This window comes from Nomascus leucogenys, chromosome 16, assembly GCF_006542625.1.
Source record: "Nomascus leucogenys isolate Asia chromosome 16, Asia_NLE_v1, whole genome shotgun sequence".
Taxonomy (NCBI): Eukaryota; Metazoa; Chordata; class Mammalia; order Primates; family Hylobatidae; genus Nomascus; species Nomascus leucogenys.
The window spans coordinates 21,566,316-21,585,014 of NC_044396.1; the positions used below are offsets into that span (position 1 = coordinate 21,566,316).

Genomic DNA, 18,699 nt, shown 5'->3' on the forward strand with positions numbered 1-18,699 from the left:
AAAGTAATTTTTAGTTTATACAATTTGTGAGGGCTTCATTTTGAAGTGTATTGACATTACAACCTTCCTAGAAGATCACTTGGCAGATAAGTGGATAGTTATCTTTATATGGAGGTTCAGTAGAGTCTAACATAACAGAATTGAAAACAATCTAGATGTCCAACAATGGGAATATGGTTAAATAATAATAATCCAGGCAAGGTACTGTATACTTATAAAACCTAATACTTATTTCTGTATCAAGATGAATTGCATGACTCATTGAGAAAAAAAAAAGGCCATGACATAGCAGAGAATCAAACTTACAATGCTTTAAGAAAAAAAAAAATGTTTTAAGCCAAATGTATAAAAATTATGGTTTATACTAACTACTAATTACTAGTTCTAATTATTATAATCCATAATCATATTATATTTTCTTAACTCATAACTCATTTATTTCCAAAAACTAGATCAAAACAGATCTTTAAGTTATATGTGGATTTGCAGAAAGAACTTTTTAAAAGATAACTTGCTATTTTCATCATCAGCATTTCATCCCTTACTTCATTCAGCAAACCTACTTTAGGAATTAATAAGAAAATCTCTAAGGAAATAAGAAGAGCAAAAATATTTACAGATTTGAGCAAGAGCCTATTTTTAATGAACTGTTACAAGCTACTTAAGTGTCAGACAACGGGAAACTAAATAAATTGTGGTGTGAGAAATCATTACATGGTATTTAAAAATCATAAACCATAACCCTGGTTTTTTGCGGGTTTGAGATGGAGTCTCACCCTGTCACCCAGGCTGGGAGTGCAGTGGTGCAATCTCGGCTCACCGCAACCTCCACCTCCGGGGTTCAAGCAATTCTCCTGCCTCCGCCTCCCAAGTAGCTGGGACAATAGGCACATGCCACCACATTCAGCTAATTTTTGTATTTTTAGTAGAGGCGAGGTTTTGCCATATTGGTCAGACTGGTCTTGAACTTCTGATCTCAAGTGATCTGCCCACCCTGGCCTCCCAAAGTACCGGGATTACAGGCATGAGCCACCGCGCCCAGCCAAAACCCTGGGTTTTAATATTCAGAGGATCACACATTTTGAGAATCTGATAAAAGCTGTGAACCCTTTCCCCAGAATTACACATATATGTACGTACCGCCATATTTTTGCATATGATAGGAGGTTTACAAATAATTAAAGTCTAAACTACCTTAAAATCTCAGTCTAGAAAAACTATCATGGAAACTTAATATTTATGGTATATTGTTAAATTTCTAGAAAGCAGAGGATAAACTAGTAGATGCAAAGAAGAAAAGAAATATGTGTTTGTGTCTATGAAAAACAAAAGGACAGTAACCAAATTATTAAGATTGGTTATCCTTGGATAGTAAAATTTAGAAAATTTTTATATTACTCTATAATTTTCTGTCTTCTTCATGTTTTTTACAATAAACTAATTATATAATAAAAGAAAACTTAAGAGTTACAATTTATTTTACCCAAATAAAATTGTTATTAGTCAAGTGACAAAATAGAGTAGGGTCATGTAATAATAATTTTCTCAAGTTTTAAAGAATATAATAATAAGCAAATAATAAATGACTGATAGTCACTGATAACAGGGTACTTGTGGATGACTGAGATCACCTTGTAAATCTGCAGAATGCAGAAAGGCCATGGTAAATATTTCCTATTTCATAAAATGCCACAAAGTCAATCAATCACAAGCAATAACTGAAGTTCTTTATGAATACAAAACTATGTTTTTGCTTTTAGGCTTCAGGATATGTTCAAAGTGTCTAAAATAAACTTATAAGGAAATAAAGGTCAGAACAAAAAACTTACATTTTCTATTGTGTATCAACAGAGCTTGTTTCAAATCGATCGTTGCTTTTCCTAATAAAGCATCTGCTTTTAAAGTGTGATGGCTCCAAACTCGAAATTCCAATGTAGTCTGTGGCGTAACATTTCTGGAAGGGTAAAATTATAACAAAAATACAGGAGTAGACGTCGTCATTCTATTAATAAGTAACAATTCCTATTAAACCATTTATTTCAGTAATGTTTTAAAGACAGTGAATTTCATTTATTTGAGAAGAAATATTGTATGAAACAGGAAACTACTTGAATCATAAATAAAAATATTTTACTTTCAAATCCATTAGGACTTTAATAACTAGATGAGGATTTTTGGAATTAGCAAGCCAAAACACCAACACAAGAGTCTTACTGAGACTTCATAGTAACACTGTTTCTATTTGAACAAATGTCTAAAGACTTACATAACACTTTTACTATACACAAATTTATGCCATTATTATTTTGAAATGCCAAAATTAAGAATGACTAATTTGCAGTCCTATTTATTTCTGTACCAAAACAGTCAGAGAAAATGTCTGTATGGAAATAATTTGGTTTATAAAGCAAAAGCAAGCATTATTATGCATCCTCTCCTTAAAAAAAAAAATTTAACCAAAAATTTCTCCATACTTTAAATTGTCGATCCACACTTTAAAAAAATCACTCATTACTTTGAAGACATTTTACGAAACAAAAAACATATTCCAAAAAACACATTTTCTTGTGAAGATTTTCCATCCTTTATACAAGGTACTTACACAGTTAGCTGTTCATCCCATTTTGGATTAGAGGAACTACTGGATTTTGCTGTTTTCCTAATTTCTCCATCTACAACTACTTCTGTATATATTGCTGTTCCGAACCAGTTCTTTTTTCTTTTAAGTTTGGCACTAGAAACTAACAGACAAATAATTCACTAGTGAGTATGCGCTGCCAAAAAGTAGTACTGCACACTAATCAATCAATAAGAATGGAATTGTGCTTCTTGTGCAACTAGAACTCCTCTCGTTGGCAGAATGAAGGAACAATACAAAAGGGCTATTGATAATGCCTGAGAGCCATTTGAATGTTTCCATAACAGTTTTATCGAGCTATCATTCACATACCATATAATTCACCCACTTAAACTGTACAATTCAATGGTTTCACTATATTCAGAGTGGCACAACCATAACCACAATCAATTTTAAAACACTTTTGTTACCATAAAAATAAATTCCATACCATTAAGCAGTCACCCCCTTCTTTCTCCTCCCAATCAACCCTCTCCCCACCCCCATCCCTAGGCAGCCACTAACCTACTCTCTGTCTCTTTAAATTTGCCTATTCTGGACATTTCATATAGATGGAATCATATAATGTGGGTTTGTGACTGGCTTCTTTCACTCAGCATTACATTTTTGAGGTTCATCCATACTGTAACATGCACCAGTACTCCACTCCTTTTCTTGCCAAATAACATTCTATTATATGGGTATATGACATTTTATCTATTAACTGATAAATATATGAACTGCTTCCACTTTGTGGCTATTGTGCATAAAGCTGTCATGAACATTTGTGTGCAGGCTTTTGTGTGGACGTATGTTTTCATTTCTCTTGGGCATATACTTTGGAGTAGAACTCCTGGGTCATGTGATAACCCTCTGTTGAGTAACTGCCAGGCTATTTTCCAAAGTGGCTGCACCATTTTATATTCCTACCAACAATATACACTAATTTCTCCACATTCTCACCAACAACTGCATTAAAGATCAAGGGAAAAGTGTCTTCAGATTCAACACGCCCATTAACATCCCTGCCAGGTACTATTAACTTGTCTTTATGAAATTACATAACTGTGGCATTTAAAAAAAAATGCTTTAATGTTTTATCTGGAAAGTTAGCTTCGAAAAGAAGAAAAGTAGTATTTGCATTTTCAAATAAAAGCTTAAAAATCAAAATGTCATTATAAAAGTTAATCATAATCCCTTATAGAAAGTGAATTTTAAATCTAAACATACCTGAGATATGAAGAAATCAGGGACTATCTACTTTCTGGGCAAAATACTGATGACCAGGCAGTAAGAACAACTTATCAAGATCACCTCTATAATCAATTACCTATAAACACCCCAGGTCAGAGATGAGGAAGGGAAAAGCCTCTTTCATGTCATACACACCGGATGTTAAGGATATAAAAACCACCAAAGCTATGTAAGCTTCCATTCTATTGTGAGAGAATAATAATCTAAATAGTCACACAAATAAATCACTGAAATACAATGTGATAAATGCAAGATTCAAAGCAAATACTATATTTAAGTACTCGCGACATAGCAATTAAAGAGTGTTCAATGTTATGTCTGAACTGCTACTATCAGGGTCTTAGCAAAACTCATTTCCATCCTTCATTGTTCCAAACTGCTCTAACTTCAGTGCCACTGGACTAATATAGAAGACCCAGACTTGCTCTCTCCCAAGAAACTCCCCAAGATTCTTTGAATAAAAGTGCTCATATATTTCCTCAGTATATGTAAGTCTTATCCATATAGTAGAAGACTGGAAGAAGGAAAAGTCAGTATATGATGGTGTTAAAAGAAGAGGGATAGACATATCTGGGTTCATTTTTCAACTGTGCCACTTACTAAAAGCCTGACCATAGTAAGTCAATTAATTTCTCCATCCCTTACTTGAAAAATTAGAAGAACAGCAGTACCTGATTCTTAGGATTGGTGAGTGAAGGCATGCAAGGCACTATCACCATCAATGAATGTCTGGCATCCAACAATGGTAGCTGTTACTTTATTATTACTGACTATATAGTATTAACTCTTCTCTGAGTTCATTGCAGATCCATCCAAAATACGTCCACTGAATACCCTTACTTGGCAAAATACTCAACAATACTAGAGGGTAAGGTAAGAAAAGAGATTTTTAAAAGATAATAATCTTTAATCTCATGAGGAATTTATAAATATGCTAGCAAAATGTACATATAAATACTGTGATTTTAAATAACTAGAAGACAACCTTATTTATTCAAAAAGTTGTTCTAGTTAGTAGAATATATAGATTTTTTTCCCATTTAATGAGTTTCCTTTGGTGTTATACACAGAATGTCCTCCACTCTAAGGTTATATAAATATTTTTAAACTATCAGAAAATGAGTCACATGTGGGAGGGTAGGGAGAGTTAACTCAAAAATCCCACTCACAATAACGTCTCCTCAAAAAATCTAGTGATAAACTTAAGAAATACGTAAGAGTCACATGAAGAGAATTATAAAACTTTACCAATGGAAACAAAGGCTTAAAAAAAGGATATGATATATTCCTAGATTTGAAAAGTTTAACATTGAAATATTTCAATTAGCTCCAATTTAATACATTATTTTAAAATAAAAACACCAACTGATTGGTTTTGAGTGTTTTTGGTGGGGGCAGAGGAAAAGGAAGGGAGACTTAAATATTCAAATAAAAGCCAAAGAAAATTCAAGAACAGTAAACGTGTATTTTAAAATGCAAAGTAATAAAAGGAAATTTCTCAAAATATTTTTTTAAAAAGTACCATAAAGTGAAAATAATTAAAATGGTTTGACAGTGATGTAAAAGAGAAGTAAAGAGAACAAGCAAGATACTAATGCATAACAGTGGCATTTCAAATCAATGGGAAGATAGATGGGACCATAAATTTTGAAACATTTGAAAAGAATGAAGTCTATAATTCACACCAGTCATACAAAAATAAGTGGTATATGATTTGACATTTTTACTTTAAAAAGTGAAATTAATGCTTTAGAAGACGCAATAGCTAAAAAAAATTATAAACATGAATACAACAGCCCATTTGTTCTTCAATCTCATCCTTTCTATACATCTTGCATACTTTATGCTTCTGACTCTTTCCTGTTGAAAGTCTAAAATCTAAAATATCGAAGATAATGCACTTCTATATGCTACTATTCTTGAGTACCTGGTACATTACAGTATATTACCATATGACAATAGGTAGTTTTCTGTTTGATTTTTTCCATCAGTTTTTCCACGTTCCATGATCAATGCTCTTATTCTTATGTGTTGCTGCCAATCAGATAAGGGTTAAGAACAGAAATGAGGATAAGAGTAAATATGCTAAAAAAAAAAAATAATTTGGCTTAGGGCAGAGAACCTCGGTTTACAGACAATAAACAGCCAGACTGCAATATTAGAGGGGACTTAATCTGGGTACTTACTGTTTTTAAAAAGAAAAGAAAAGCCTGGGCGTGGTGGCTCACGCCTGTAATCCCAGCACTCTGGGAGGCTGAGGCAGGCGGATCACCTGTGGTCAGGAGTTCGAGACCAGCCTGGCCAACACGGTGAAACCCTGTCTCTACTGAAAATACAAAAAAAAAAAAAAAATCAGACGGGAATGCTGGCATGCACCTGTAATCTCAGCTACTTGGGAGGCTGATGCAGGAGAATCACTTGAACCCAGGAGGGGTAGGTTGCAGTGAGCCAAGATCATGCCACTGCACTCCAGCCTGGGCAACAGAGCAAGACTCCATTTCAAAAAAAAGAAAAATCAATACAGAGGTCTTTGTAATCTAATAAAAGGAGCAACAACTTGGAGTCCTAAGACCTCAGTTGGTTTCTCATTATTAACCCAAGGCACTTAATCCCTCTGATTCTCAGTGTCCTCACTGACAAATCAGGAGTAGTAATCTTTACTGCAGAAGATATTGTGAGATCAGTAAGACTGGGAATTTTAAGGTGACTTTTATTTTAAAAATTAGGTCAACAAAATGGAAGACAAAGACAAGAAGAAAAGAAGGCACTAAAACCTGGTGCCATTTAGCACAGGTCCATGATCATTCTTTCCCAAGAGGATCACTGTATTTCAAAGGAGAGCAGCAACTGATGCTCAAAATGATAAATACTGTTGTGGCATTGTTTTGGCTACTTAAGATTGCCTTGGTCCACATCTATTTTCCAATTGGTTCTCCAGATTTGAGTCACCTGATAGTCTTTCAGTATGTTCTTTTTCACCTCAAATCCTCAAACTGGCCAGATCAGGTTTTTCTTTTCTTTTTCTTTTTTTTTTTGAGACAGAGTCTCACTTTATCCCCCAGGCTGGAATGCAGTGACGCCATCTCGGCTCACTGCAACCTCCACCTCTAGTGTTCAAGTGATTCTCATGCCTAAGCCTCCCAAGTAGCTGGGATTACAGGCATGTGCCACTATGCCCGGCTAATTTTTGTATTTTTAGTAGAAATGGGGTTTCACCATGTTGACCAGGCCGGTCACAAACTCCTGGCCTCACGTGATCCACCTGCCTCGGCCTCCCAAAGTGCTGGGATTACAGGCATGAGCCACCGCGCCCAGCCTAGGTTTTTCTTACTTTAACTAAGAACTCTTATACATAGATCGAGATCATTTGAAAGTTACACCTCAGGTGTACTGTCCATTGGTCCTACGCAAGTTACAATGAACTGAAAATGTGGTGAAAATAGGGCTTTAAGCTTCTTATACAGAGCAAAAGTAGAAGGAATTATGTAAGTGGTTCTTCAGCGGAGTACCTATCAGCTTCATCAGGAGAACTGTTTCAAAAATAGTTGCCCATTATTCACAGAAACCAAAATCCAAATATCCCTTATAGTTCAACCTTACTTACGGTGAGAGAAATGCTATTTTAAATAACACTAAGATACCACTTCAGTATCTAATCATGAACAATCCCAAAGCTTGACAATAGATTTTGGTTAGGCTTTGGGAAAACAGGCACTCTCATGTATAGCTGGTGTAGACACAGAATGGTGCAGGCCCCATGGAGAGGAACTTCGCAATACCTGGCAAAATTTCATGTGTTTACCCTTTGACCCAGCAACCTCATTCTAGGATCCTATCCTATTGATACATGAGCAGAAATAAGAAACAACTTTTGTATGAAGTTATCTGTTGCAGCATTATTTGTAATAGCAAACAGTGGAACACCAATGTCCAGCAATGGGAGACCAGTTAGCTTTTTTACATCTATTCAACAGGATATGGTGCAATGATAAAAAATAATATTCTGTTATGAAACAAACTCCAGAATAATACTGCAAAGTTAAAAAAAGCAAAGCACAGAAAAGTATGCATGAATTAGGGAATTAAGAGGAGAGATGAGATACATATACTGTACATGTATCTGCTTATATTTTCAAAAAGAAGCAACAGAAGGATAAAGCAAAACTAATAAAAATGTGAACCTACAGGGCAAGGGAGAGAAGTGGGAAAATGGGACCAAGTAGCCAGACCTCTCTAAATGTACCTTGGTTTTGACTCTGGGACTATGTAAATGTCTTACAAGGTTATGTATTGTAACAAGGTTACAAGGTTATATATTTCCCACTTCTTTCCCTACAGGGCAAGGGAGAGAAGTGGGAAAATGGGACCAAGTAGCCAGACCTCTCTAAATGTACCTTGGTTTTGACTCTGGGACTATGTAAATGTCTTACAAGGTTATGTATTGTAACAAGGTTACAAGGTTATATATTTCCCACTTCTTTCCCTACAGGGCAAGGGAGAGAAGTGGGAAAATGGGACCAAGTAGCCAGACCTCTCTAAATGTACCTTGATTTTGACTCTGGGACTACGTAAATGTCTTACAAAATTTAAAAAAAAACTGAAAACAATGAACTTAACTAATTATCAATTTGGTGAGATAACCAAATAGAGAATTACTAAGTTACATTAAAACATGGCATTTTGACTATACATCCTAAAGGGAGAAAACACACAAAGAAATCTTAAACTGCAATGAGTGGACCTATTGGTTTTGGTAATTTTTTAAATTACCCTTTTTTCCCCCTTTTTTTCACCTCCTCCTCCCTGTTTTTGGTAATTTTCATGTTATTTTGAACTGGTGTAGTAGGATAAAACAAATATTATGATAATGTCATTTTGAATGGAGATTTTTTGATTAAGAGGAGAGAGTTACAGGCCAGGCACAGTGGCTCAATTTGGGAGGGTGGTGCAAAAGGATTGCTTGAAACAAAGAGTTCAAGACCAGCATGGGCAACATAGTGAGACCCTGTCTGTAAAAAAATTTTTTTTTAATTAGCCAGGCAAGGTGTTGAACATCTGCAGTCCCAACTACTTGGGAGGCTGAAGCAAGAGGATCACTTCAGCCCAGTAGTTTGAGACTACAGGGAGGTATGTTTGCGCCACGGTACTCCAGCCAGGGAGAGAGAGTGAGACCCTATCTCAAAAGAAAAAAAAAAAAGACATGAATATAAAGTCAAATTAATTTTTTTTCCTTTTAGTAGAAAATGGCACTTACAGACTACAGTTATTATTATGAATTGGAAATATCAGCATGAACTCAGGATGTTAAAATATTTTTTATTTTTTGCTTTCTACAATGAACATTTCCTAGCTTTGTTAACTGAAACCTCCTAGAAATAACTAACCTCATAGTAATGAGTACCATGGGAATTATAGTACTGTGTAATCCCACTTAAACATTTGCCCAATGATTGAACAAATGGCTAAATGTATGTAAGAAGGCCTTTAGCATCCTGCTCCATCCTATTAATCATTGAAGGGCCAACGCAATGATACTTTTTCAAAAGCCCAAATTCTCCCACCACTACAGAGGCTATATCTTCTCTTCATCCAGCATAGGTTCAATAAATATTTGCTGAATAAATAATATAGTTTTGGAGGGCATCTACTTTTGAGGCTTGTTGCAACAAATATGCCATAGTATCAATCTAAAAGAAATTCTATTTCTGGAATAAGTCTGCTGAATTAAGTATTCAAAAGAAAAGTTCATCAGGGAATCACCATATTAAATATAAAAATAACTTACCAGTTACCTGTAACTGCAGCCTTCCACTGTGGTTATTACTAGTATCAGACCTTGGTGAAGCAGTGGCCATGTCCCAAAATTCAGCTAAAACCTATTTTAAAAAAGGGGAATTTATTCATGTGATAAGAGTTTGTAATTTTCAAGATATTAAAACTACTTGTTTAAATCAACTAAGAAGTTCTCAAAAAGTACAGGAAAATTATCAAGCCTATTACCATCCCATTAAAAGAAAACCCTAAAGTTAGTTGAAATAACAGAAAAAATGGTGAGCAGTAAGCAAAAATAAAAATAAACATTAGAATGTTGCCCTGGATATGCCTGCTACAGGAACAGACAAAGCACTGGGCCTGCTACAAGGGGAAGGAGCTGAGATTCCCATACCAAGCAAAGGGCCCAAGTCAGTAGAAACTCCTAACATATGGCAGAAGCATATATGTATGTTTTAGGAAAGTACCCCAATTTAAGCCACTGGGAGTACCCAAGACGAAGAGCAACCAAGTCTGAGTCTATAATCTTAAAAATCAAATTTATATGAAAACAAGCCACCGGTCTGGGCAACAGAGCGAGACTCCGTCTCAACAACAACAAAAAGCTCTATCCAGACAAGACAAAATAAAACTCACAATCTACATGGGGTGGGAAGCCTCAAAATACAGTAAAAACTACAGGAAGAAATTGACAAATTGGCCATTGTGGGTGATTTCAAGACATCCCGATTAATCATAAGTCAAGCAGACAAAAAATAATAATAATGAACAAGCAGGATTTAATAACATCAACAGAACCTCATAACCAACAATTAGAAAATAAAAATTTTTCTCAGGTACTCATGAGACATGAGTGACATACAAAAAAAATACACTGAGATATAATGAAAATCTCACTAAATTTCAAAAAATGTTCTAAGTCTCTGTCCGTAATACAACTAAGTTAAAAATCAATAAGAAAAGATAAATTTGAAAACTATAAATAGAATTTAAAAACACTTCTAAATATTTAATGAATCAAAAGAAACCATGTTGGAAATTACAAAAAAAAAAAAAAACAAAAAAAACTAAGAACTGAAAAACAAAAATACCACATATAAAAATGTATGGGAAAAGTTATACTTAGAGGCAAATTTATAGCCTTAAAGACACATTAGGAAAGGAAAGGTTGAAAACTGATGTGTTAGTAGGTCATCTGGTAAGTCTGAAAGAGAAAAATAGAACAAACCCAAAGAAAGGAGTTAATAAAGAGCAGAAACTAATGAAGTAGAAAGAAGGTAACAGAAAGGATCAACAAATTCAGAGCTACTTCTTAGAAAACACTAAGATAAATAAATGTCGGATAAGACTAACGAAGGGGAAAAAAATGAAACAAAATAGGAAGCCCTAAAACAGACCAATGTATGTAAGGACATACCCATGTAAGAGATGCAGCAATGCAGATCCACGAGAAAAGAGGGGCACTGAAATAAACCTGGAATTATCCATATGGAAAAAAAATGAAACTGGACCCCTACTGCACATCATATATAAAACCAATTCAAGATGGACCAATGACATAAATGTGAAAGGGAAACAGTAGAACTTTTAGAATAAATTACAGCAGAAAACTATTGTTTTGTGTCCTCCCAGGATGGAAGCGTTTCTTAAGAGACAGGGGCATACTAACCAAATAAGAAAAGTGTGAATATTCACGCCTGTAATCCCAGCACTTTGGCAGGCTAAGGCGGGTGGATCACCTGAGGTCAGGAGTTCAAGACCAGCCTGGCCAACACGGTGAAACCCTGTCTCTACTAAAAAAAATATAAAAATTAGCCAGGCATGGTGGTGGGTGCCTGTAATCTCAGCTACTCAGAAGGCTGAGGCAGGGAGAATTGCTTGAACCCAGGAGGTGGAGGCTGCAGTGAGCTGAGGTCACGCCACTGCACTCCAGCCTGGGCAACAGAGCAAGACCCTGTCTCAAAAAAAAAAAAAAGTGTGAATATTTTGACTACATGGAAACTGAGACTTCTGTTTATCAGGACATCATAAAGAAAATGAAAACATATGCCAGAAACTGGAATAAATTTGCAAAACAAAAAACTAATTAAAGATTAGTATTTAAACTACATATATAAGAATACTTACAAATAAGAAAAAGATAGCACATTAGGCAAATAGGCAAAAGGCTTAACTGTAATTATACAGAAAAGGAGATTTCTAAGGCCAACAAACATGAAACAATGCCGAATCTCACTGCCCACCAGAGAAATACAAACCACACAGATGTCATTTTTAAATTCATTAGAATGGTAAAAACTAGGAATGTTGATAATGCCAAATAATGGTAAAAAACATGCAACAGTGGTGGCTCTTATACACCGCTGGTAGGCGTTTCAGATGGCAAAATCCTGTTGGAAAATAATTTGGCATTATCATTTAAAGCTAAACATTTGTATGCCCTTCAGTGAGTAATTTTGAATTTTATAAAATTGTTTGTACCTGTGTACCAAGTATAAGCATTCTTCATAATAACAAAAAAAGTGAAAAATACTCAAATGTCCATTGGTAGAAAAATGGTTACATAAATTAGGCTAACTCATACAATGGAGCATTATATAGTAGTGAGAATGAATGAACTACAGGTGGGGGCGGTGGCTCATGTCTGTAATCCCAGCACTTTGGGAGGCCGAGATGCCTCCCAAAGGTGGATCCCAAGGTGGATCACTTGAGGTCAAGTTCAAGACCAGCCTGGCCAACATGGTGAAGCCTCGCCTCTACCAAAAAACAAAAAAATACAAAAATTAGCCAGGCGAGGTGGCAGGTGCCTATAATCCCAGCTACTCAGGAAGCTAAGGCAGGAGAATTGCTTAAACCCGGGAGGCAGAGGTTGCAGTGAGCTGAGATTGTGCCACTGCACTCCAGCCTGGGTGACAGAGAAAGACTCCGTCTCAAAAAAAAAAGAATGAATACAGCTATAAGCAATACCATGAATATATCTAAGAAAAAGAACAGTTAAGTGGAAAAGAAAAAAGACAGATGAGTTCTGAGCAATAACATCTTCCTCTCAGTTCTGTCTCCAAGATTTAACATTCTACACTGAAGTCACGAAGAAATTCTTCCAACTCCTAATGACAAAGAAGAAATGAATTATTTTGATGGTTATCATGACCTCATCTTTTGTTATTCATTTCCTTTGAAAACACCATGATTCCATGATTGAAAAAGAAATCCAGAAATGTGGTGTACTGTGGATCCTGAGCCTCAAGAGTTTGTCCAACGAACAATTACAGAAGCCCAGTAAAGAACTGCTAAGGTCCAAACAGCCACCAGATAACAAGCTGTCAGTCTTCCAAGGAGTACTCTATGAATCTTATGGAAACATTTCTGCACACAATAAAGAAACTAGTGTACAGAAATGTTTATTTGTCTATGATACAGCAATACCTACAGAGTCCAAAAATAAGTCTCCACAATTATTTTCTGGTTATAAATTTGAATTTGCCTACTGAGATATTTCTGTCTATTTTTATGTCTGCTCAAACATCTTTTATGATGTTTAAATGTTTTCCTTGAAATGTATAAAGATTTGTAAATTAGATTTTCCTCTATAATAAAATACCATATGTGCAAGCTTTAAAAAGCTACAAACATGATTATGAAACTCAAATCAAACAATCATATTTGTGGCATTTTAAAAAGAAAAGATGGAAACAAGTTCAGGACAGCAGTTCCTTTAGGGGCTGGGTAAAGGTAAGAATATGGAATCAGAGAAGTCTTCACAGCTCTTTAACCATATTGGGATTGATCTAGTTCTTCAGTTGAGCAGTTGGTTCACAAATGGTTTTTATTATTGACTTGTATATGTTACATATAATCTGGTACATTCAAATTACACTTTTTTTTTTTTAATTTAAAGAATGTATGGAACGCACGGAAGTAGATACAGTAAAGTATAAATCACTAACTCATCAAGTGTAATTACTGGAGCCTGTGATGCAAAAGAAGGACAGATACAGCTTTCACAGACGGCATTTAGTCTTCCAAGAAAAAGACACTTTTTCCTCTAGGCAGTAAATAAGGGATTTAAGGATAGGTGAAGATATTGACTCATATGGAGTAGATTAAAAAATAAATCAAGGAACCTTATTAGGGAACTAAACAGAAAGATAACTACTGAGAATAAAGGCAAGAGGCATAGGTTACTTATTTGAGAAGAATCGTAAAAGTTTACGATACTGTGCAAACTGGGGAACAGTGCCAACTAGGTAAAAAACTATTCACTTTACTACATGAAACTCTCTCTGTACCCTGATCACCACCCCCAATCTATTTTTCTCTTTATTCTATATAAACCCTTTCATATCACCCAATCCTTAGACTCAAGAGCACATGTTCTGGTAAGCAGTAACTGCAAATTTAAACTAAAACCATGAGAGATAGTTCAAAAATGATACCATCTTGCCTTAAAAGGGAAGAGATACAGCAAATAAAATTATCAATTTCAACAATTATTCTCACTTCCTTTAATAAAGTTGTATGACACTTACAAGATGATGTACTGTCATATATTCTCCCACCTGAGCATTACAGTAACACTGTGTGAGGAGGGAAGCGCTCTGTCCATCTTATAGATGAGAAAATTGAGCCTCAGGAGTATTAGAAGTCTACAGCCGTATTTTTTATGACAACGTATTACTAGGTCTACATAATTAACTATCAAAATGTATGAAGTCTGACTATTAATTATAGTCTTAGTTTTAAAAAAATTGTTAATCACTTACTATGTATCAGGAACTGCTAGACACTGGGGATACAAAGATGAGTAAGACACGATTCCCTCTTTCAAGGAGCTCATAGTCTGTGAGGAGACAACCCTGTAAACAAATAAATAGCTTTCAGTGTGATAATTCCTAAAATAGACGCAAAAGGTAAAGTACTACATCTGGGGCACACAAGAGAAAGTAGATAATCCAGTCTTCAGGGATCAAGAAAGGGATCACAGAGAAGATAACCTCTGAGAGAACTGCATCTTGAAGTGTGTAATTCTTCAAGAGAGAATTACAGAAAGAATGGCACATCCAGAGAACTGCTTGCATAGTGGACAATGGAACATAAGGACAGTGTAACATGATCAGGCAAACAGAGAGGGTCTAAACTGCATAGGATCCTATGGAATAGTTTATATTGTATTTAAAATATACCATGCATAGTGCTTTAAAGTTTATCCTGATGGTTTCAGTGATGAGAATTACATTTTGGAAAAATAACTTCGGAAGCTGTGGGGGTTAGATTTAAGATAGTGAGCTTATCTGAACTAGAGCACTGGCACTATGAAAGAAAAAACCCAGGATACATATAAGGTCTTTGACCAGATAACTATAGGATGGCTGAGGGTTACAAAAAAACAAGAATCTGAAAAACTAAAATTTCCCACTTCATTGTCTGAGTGGATGATGGTTCCCTAACCAGGATAGAGAGAAGAGTAAGATTATTTGAATTTCATTTCCAGTTCTGCCACTTAAGAGCTGTATGACCAAGTTAACTTTTCCATGGCTCATTTCCTGTAGCAGTAGAATAGGAAAAACAAAGTTATCTATCTCATGTTACAATGAGAATTAAATCAGATAATACATGTAAAACACTTAGCACTTCGAGTCTATGGCACCAAGTAATGACTCAATAAAGACGACTTACTGTTTTTATTGTGGAAGAAGGAGGTTAAATATACAAGTTTCATTTGGATATGCAGTTCAAAAGAAAATTGCTAACAACCAGGTATAATAGACAGCTAGTTAGAGAAGCATGCAGTTGAGGAAACAGGTATTAATACTGTTCTTATCACAAGCCCTCAGGGACAACAATCTGCATAATGGTATGACTTTTATCAAGTTGTCCTTGGTCCCCAGGATATGAGAAGACAGAAAAACTGTATGATCAATTTAGGTTCAGCAATTTAGAAAACAGGGTTGGCAAAAGAAAAAACAAAGTCTGAGTTTTAGGTCATAATCTATGCTCAGGGGGCATGGTCAGTAATATCTAAGCTGATTATGTTAGTCCAACCCTTTGAAAATCCCATAGACTTGTATAAAGGTTCACTATTATTCAACTGCAAAGAACAGAAAAGAGTCCTGAATGTAGATAATAAACGACATTTCCAGTACTCTTAGGTTATAGATCTATCAAATCCTCATTTAGAAGGCATATCTTAATTGCCTGCTTACTTCAAAATGTCTTTAAGTCAGAAGCAAAATTGTGGAAGAAAGAAAGAAAGAGAAAGAAATCCAATTAGAATAGATCTGATTCATTCTGCACACTCTGCAGTGTTAAGACTTTGAAAAGTCAAATAAACGCTGTCACATATCTATGTGCCTGGATCAATTAACAAACATACTTATTGGCTGCCTAGTTTATAAAGTGGGTATGGCAAGGATACAGAAATGGTAGAAGACAAAGTCCTGGCTTCAATACTGAGTCTAATTTTGAAGACAACGCTAATACACATGAAAAAAACTCAGTAACAAGATAGGATGATATGTAACAGAGCAGTTTAGTCCAATAAATGTGGAACCTAAAAGGTTAGAAAGCCTGCACTTAGGCAAAGCTATTTTATCAAGCACAAAATTTAAAACTCAATGAATGCGGCAAAGATAAAAATGGATGAACCATGCAGTCTTCCCCCCTGAATATAGCTAAGATTCAGCAACTCCAAAGCATAAAACAAATATTTCATTAAAATGTAAACTACAAAATAGAGGATTTAATTTTAAATTAAATTATATATACAAATATAGTAGTATTACTTCTACATATAAATACTGTTGGTCATTTCAATGAATTTATAAAACGAAACAGTAAACAGGAGGGTGACCAACTCGTCCCAGTTTGCTCAGGAACATCAGGTTTTAATCTTGCATCCTGGGAAACCTCACAGTTCTGGCCAAACTGGGATTTTTGATAATCCTAGTGAACAGTGTAATGGCTCTAACTGCCTAGACAGCTCTTTTGATGTACCTCAAAGAAACTTTTCTAGTGGAATCGTTATAAAAGTATAATTCTGTTAGATTTTTCATTTCCATGTGACCTGCAAATTCAGAAAGGAAAAACCAATTTGATAGAACTACTCATCAGTAACGCTCAAAATCATATCACTGAGACTACATGTCAAGAGAAGGGAAGAGGGAAGAGTAAGAGGCTTTCTCAATACCCAGGGTCTTTTAGTCCTCCGAATCATTTACTTTTAACAGACTCTCTGTCGGTATCATCACCACTGATCTCTCTAATCAAAGGCATTTCCAACTAGTGTTACTGTTCTTCACTGGCCTATGCCATCATCCATCATCCCCATGCCATCATACCCCAAGCCATCACAGCCTCTGCATCTATGCCAACAACTCACCTGTCCTGTATCTTGCTGATCTCCATTCCATTCACTAGCTCATATGACCCCATCCTGGACTTGATGGGTCCTATTCTCCCCACAATCTCCCACTAGTAATCTCTACCACTGCACTCTTCCCTTAGAATTGGTCTGCTTAACTCAGGAACTACAGTCTCTCCAGCACTCTCCAGCACTCCTTCACTGTAGGAGACCTACTGGCAATGTCATTAATACTTTACATTTGCATAGCACGTCATAGTTTCAAATTTTCACATACGTTATGTCAAGAAAACAGGCTAAGTACAATTGTTTCCAATTTTACCAATGCTACATTAATATCACTTTTCACTTCTATCTCCCATTGGGCTTTTCTTCCCAGGTTCTGTCTTTATTGTGCCTTTCTCTCTACCTTCAAATAAACTTGGTGTTCTCAATGTATACATCTAACTATTTGGGAAAGAAGCGATCTGATTTCTTTTAAAGCTTTTTATATATAAATAGAGACAGGGTCTCACTATTTGCCCAGGCTAGTCTCTAACTTCTGGCCTCAAGTGATCCTCCAACCTGTGCCTCCCAAAGTGCTGGGATTACAGGCATCAACCACTGTGACCAGCCAAAAAATTAAAGCTTTCTTCTCTGCACTTGACCTCTCCCTATAAATATCACTGATTGATCCATTTATACTCAAAACACAAGAATGCCCCTCTCCTGATAACTCACAAGTGTGCTGCGGAGTAAAACAGAATAGCACTTCTGAGCTGTACCATTCCAGTGATTTGAAGAGTACTTGCAATATCTACCAGACAAACAACAAATAAACATGGAATCTACAGGTACCTTTTAGCCTCTGACTTTAATTTAAGTGTTTATTTTAACCTAAAAATGCCTGTCTAACCACAGGATCTAATAACTTCGACTATCTTCCCTCTATCTTTCTGTATTTTTAGTCAAGTTCAAAGTTCCTTTCAGTGCACAATATATGGCCCTTTAGGAAGTATTTCTATGAGAAAAATGTATTTTTCTTCAAAAGGCCCAATTTCCTAAGTTAGTATGAATACCCAACTCTTACTATTCATTATCACCCAATTTCAGATTTTCAACCAGAGGGAGTTAATACATTAATTTTTAATTAACGTTAATACACAAATTTGTATCTGAGCCTTTTGGTTGTTTTCTCTTGCTCTCTAATTTTTACATCTTTTTTTCCAGTAACATAAATCTAGTCCTTGTTTCTTGACTTTTCTTTTTCAGATATATCTCACATCTCCCCTATCTTTTCTTTTTTTTCTTTTTTTTTTTTTTGAGATGGAGTCTCGCTCTGTCGCCCAGGCTGGAGTGCAGTGGCGCAATCTCGGCTCACTGCAAGCTCCGCCTCCCTGGTTCACGCCATTCTCCTGCCTCAGCCTCTCCGAGTAGCTGGGACTACAGGCGCCCGCCACCACGCCCGGCTAATTTTTTCTATTTTTAGTAGAGACGGGGTTTCACCATGGTCTCGATCTCCTGACCTTGTGATCCGCCCGCCTCGGCCTCCCAAAGTGCTGGGATTACAAGCGTGAGCCACCGCGCCCGGCCACATCTCCCCTATCATAAATGCAATCTCTTCCTATTTTTCAGCCACTTCATTTTCTTATAGAAAGTGAGTTTCAATTCAATCGGTTTTTTAATTTTTAATTTTACTTTCTTTTCTTTCTTTTTC

General features: G+C 35.8%; 1 protein-coding gene across 4 annotated transcripts in view; it reads right to left on the minus strand.

Annotated features, from left to right (window-relative positions):
• WWP1 (WW domain containing E3 ubiquitin protein ligase 1) overlaps positions 1-18,699 on the minus strand; it is a 122,570-nt gene that overhangs the window by 81,552 nt on the left and 22,319 nt on the right. For 2 of the 4 annotated variants that reach the window (XM_030794873.1, XM_030794875.1), the window contains exons 2-5: positions 14,407-14,499; positions 9,657-9,747; positions 2,603-2,741; positions 1,830-1,954 (exon numbers count right to left, since the gene is read on the minus strand). In XM_030794873.1, coding sequence (XP_030650733.1) covers positions 1,830-1,954; positions 2,603-2,741; positions 9,657-9,726 — 334 coding nt within the window. In that variant the 5' untranslated portion in view covers positions 9,727-9,747; positions 14,407-14,499. Of the gene's footprint in view, positions 1-1,829; positions 1,955-2,602; positions 2,742-5,798; positions 5,996-9,656; positions 9,748-11,060; positions 11,118-14,406; positions 14,500-18,699 lie in introns of those variants that run through there. The other 2 variants (XM_030794874.1, XM_030794876.1) reach the window with 2 other exon arrangements.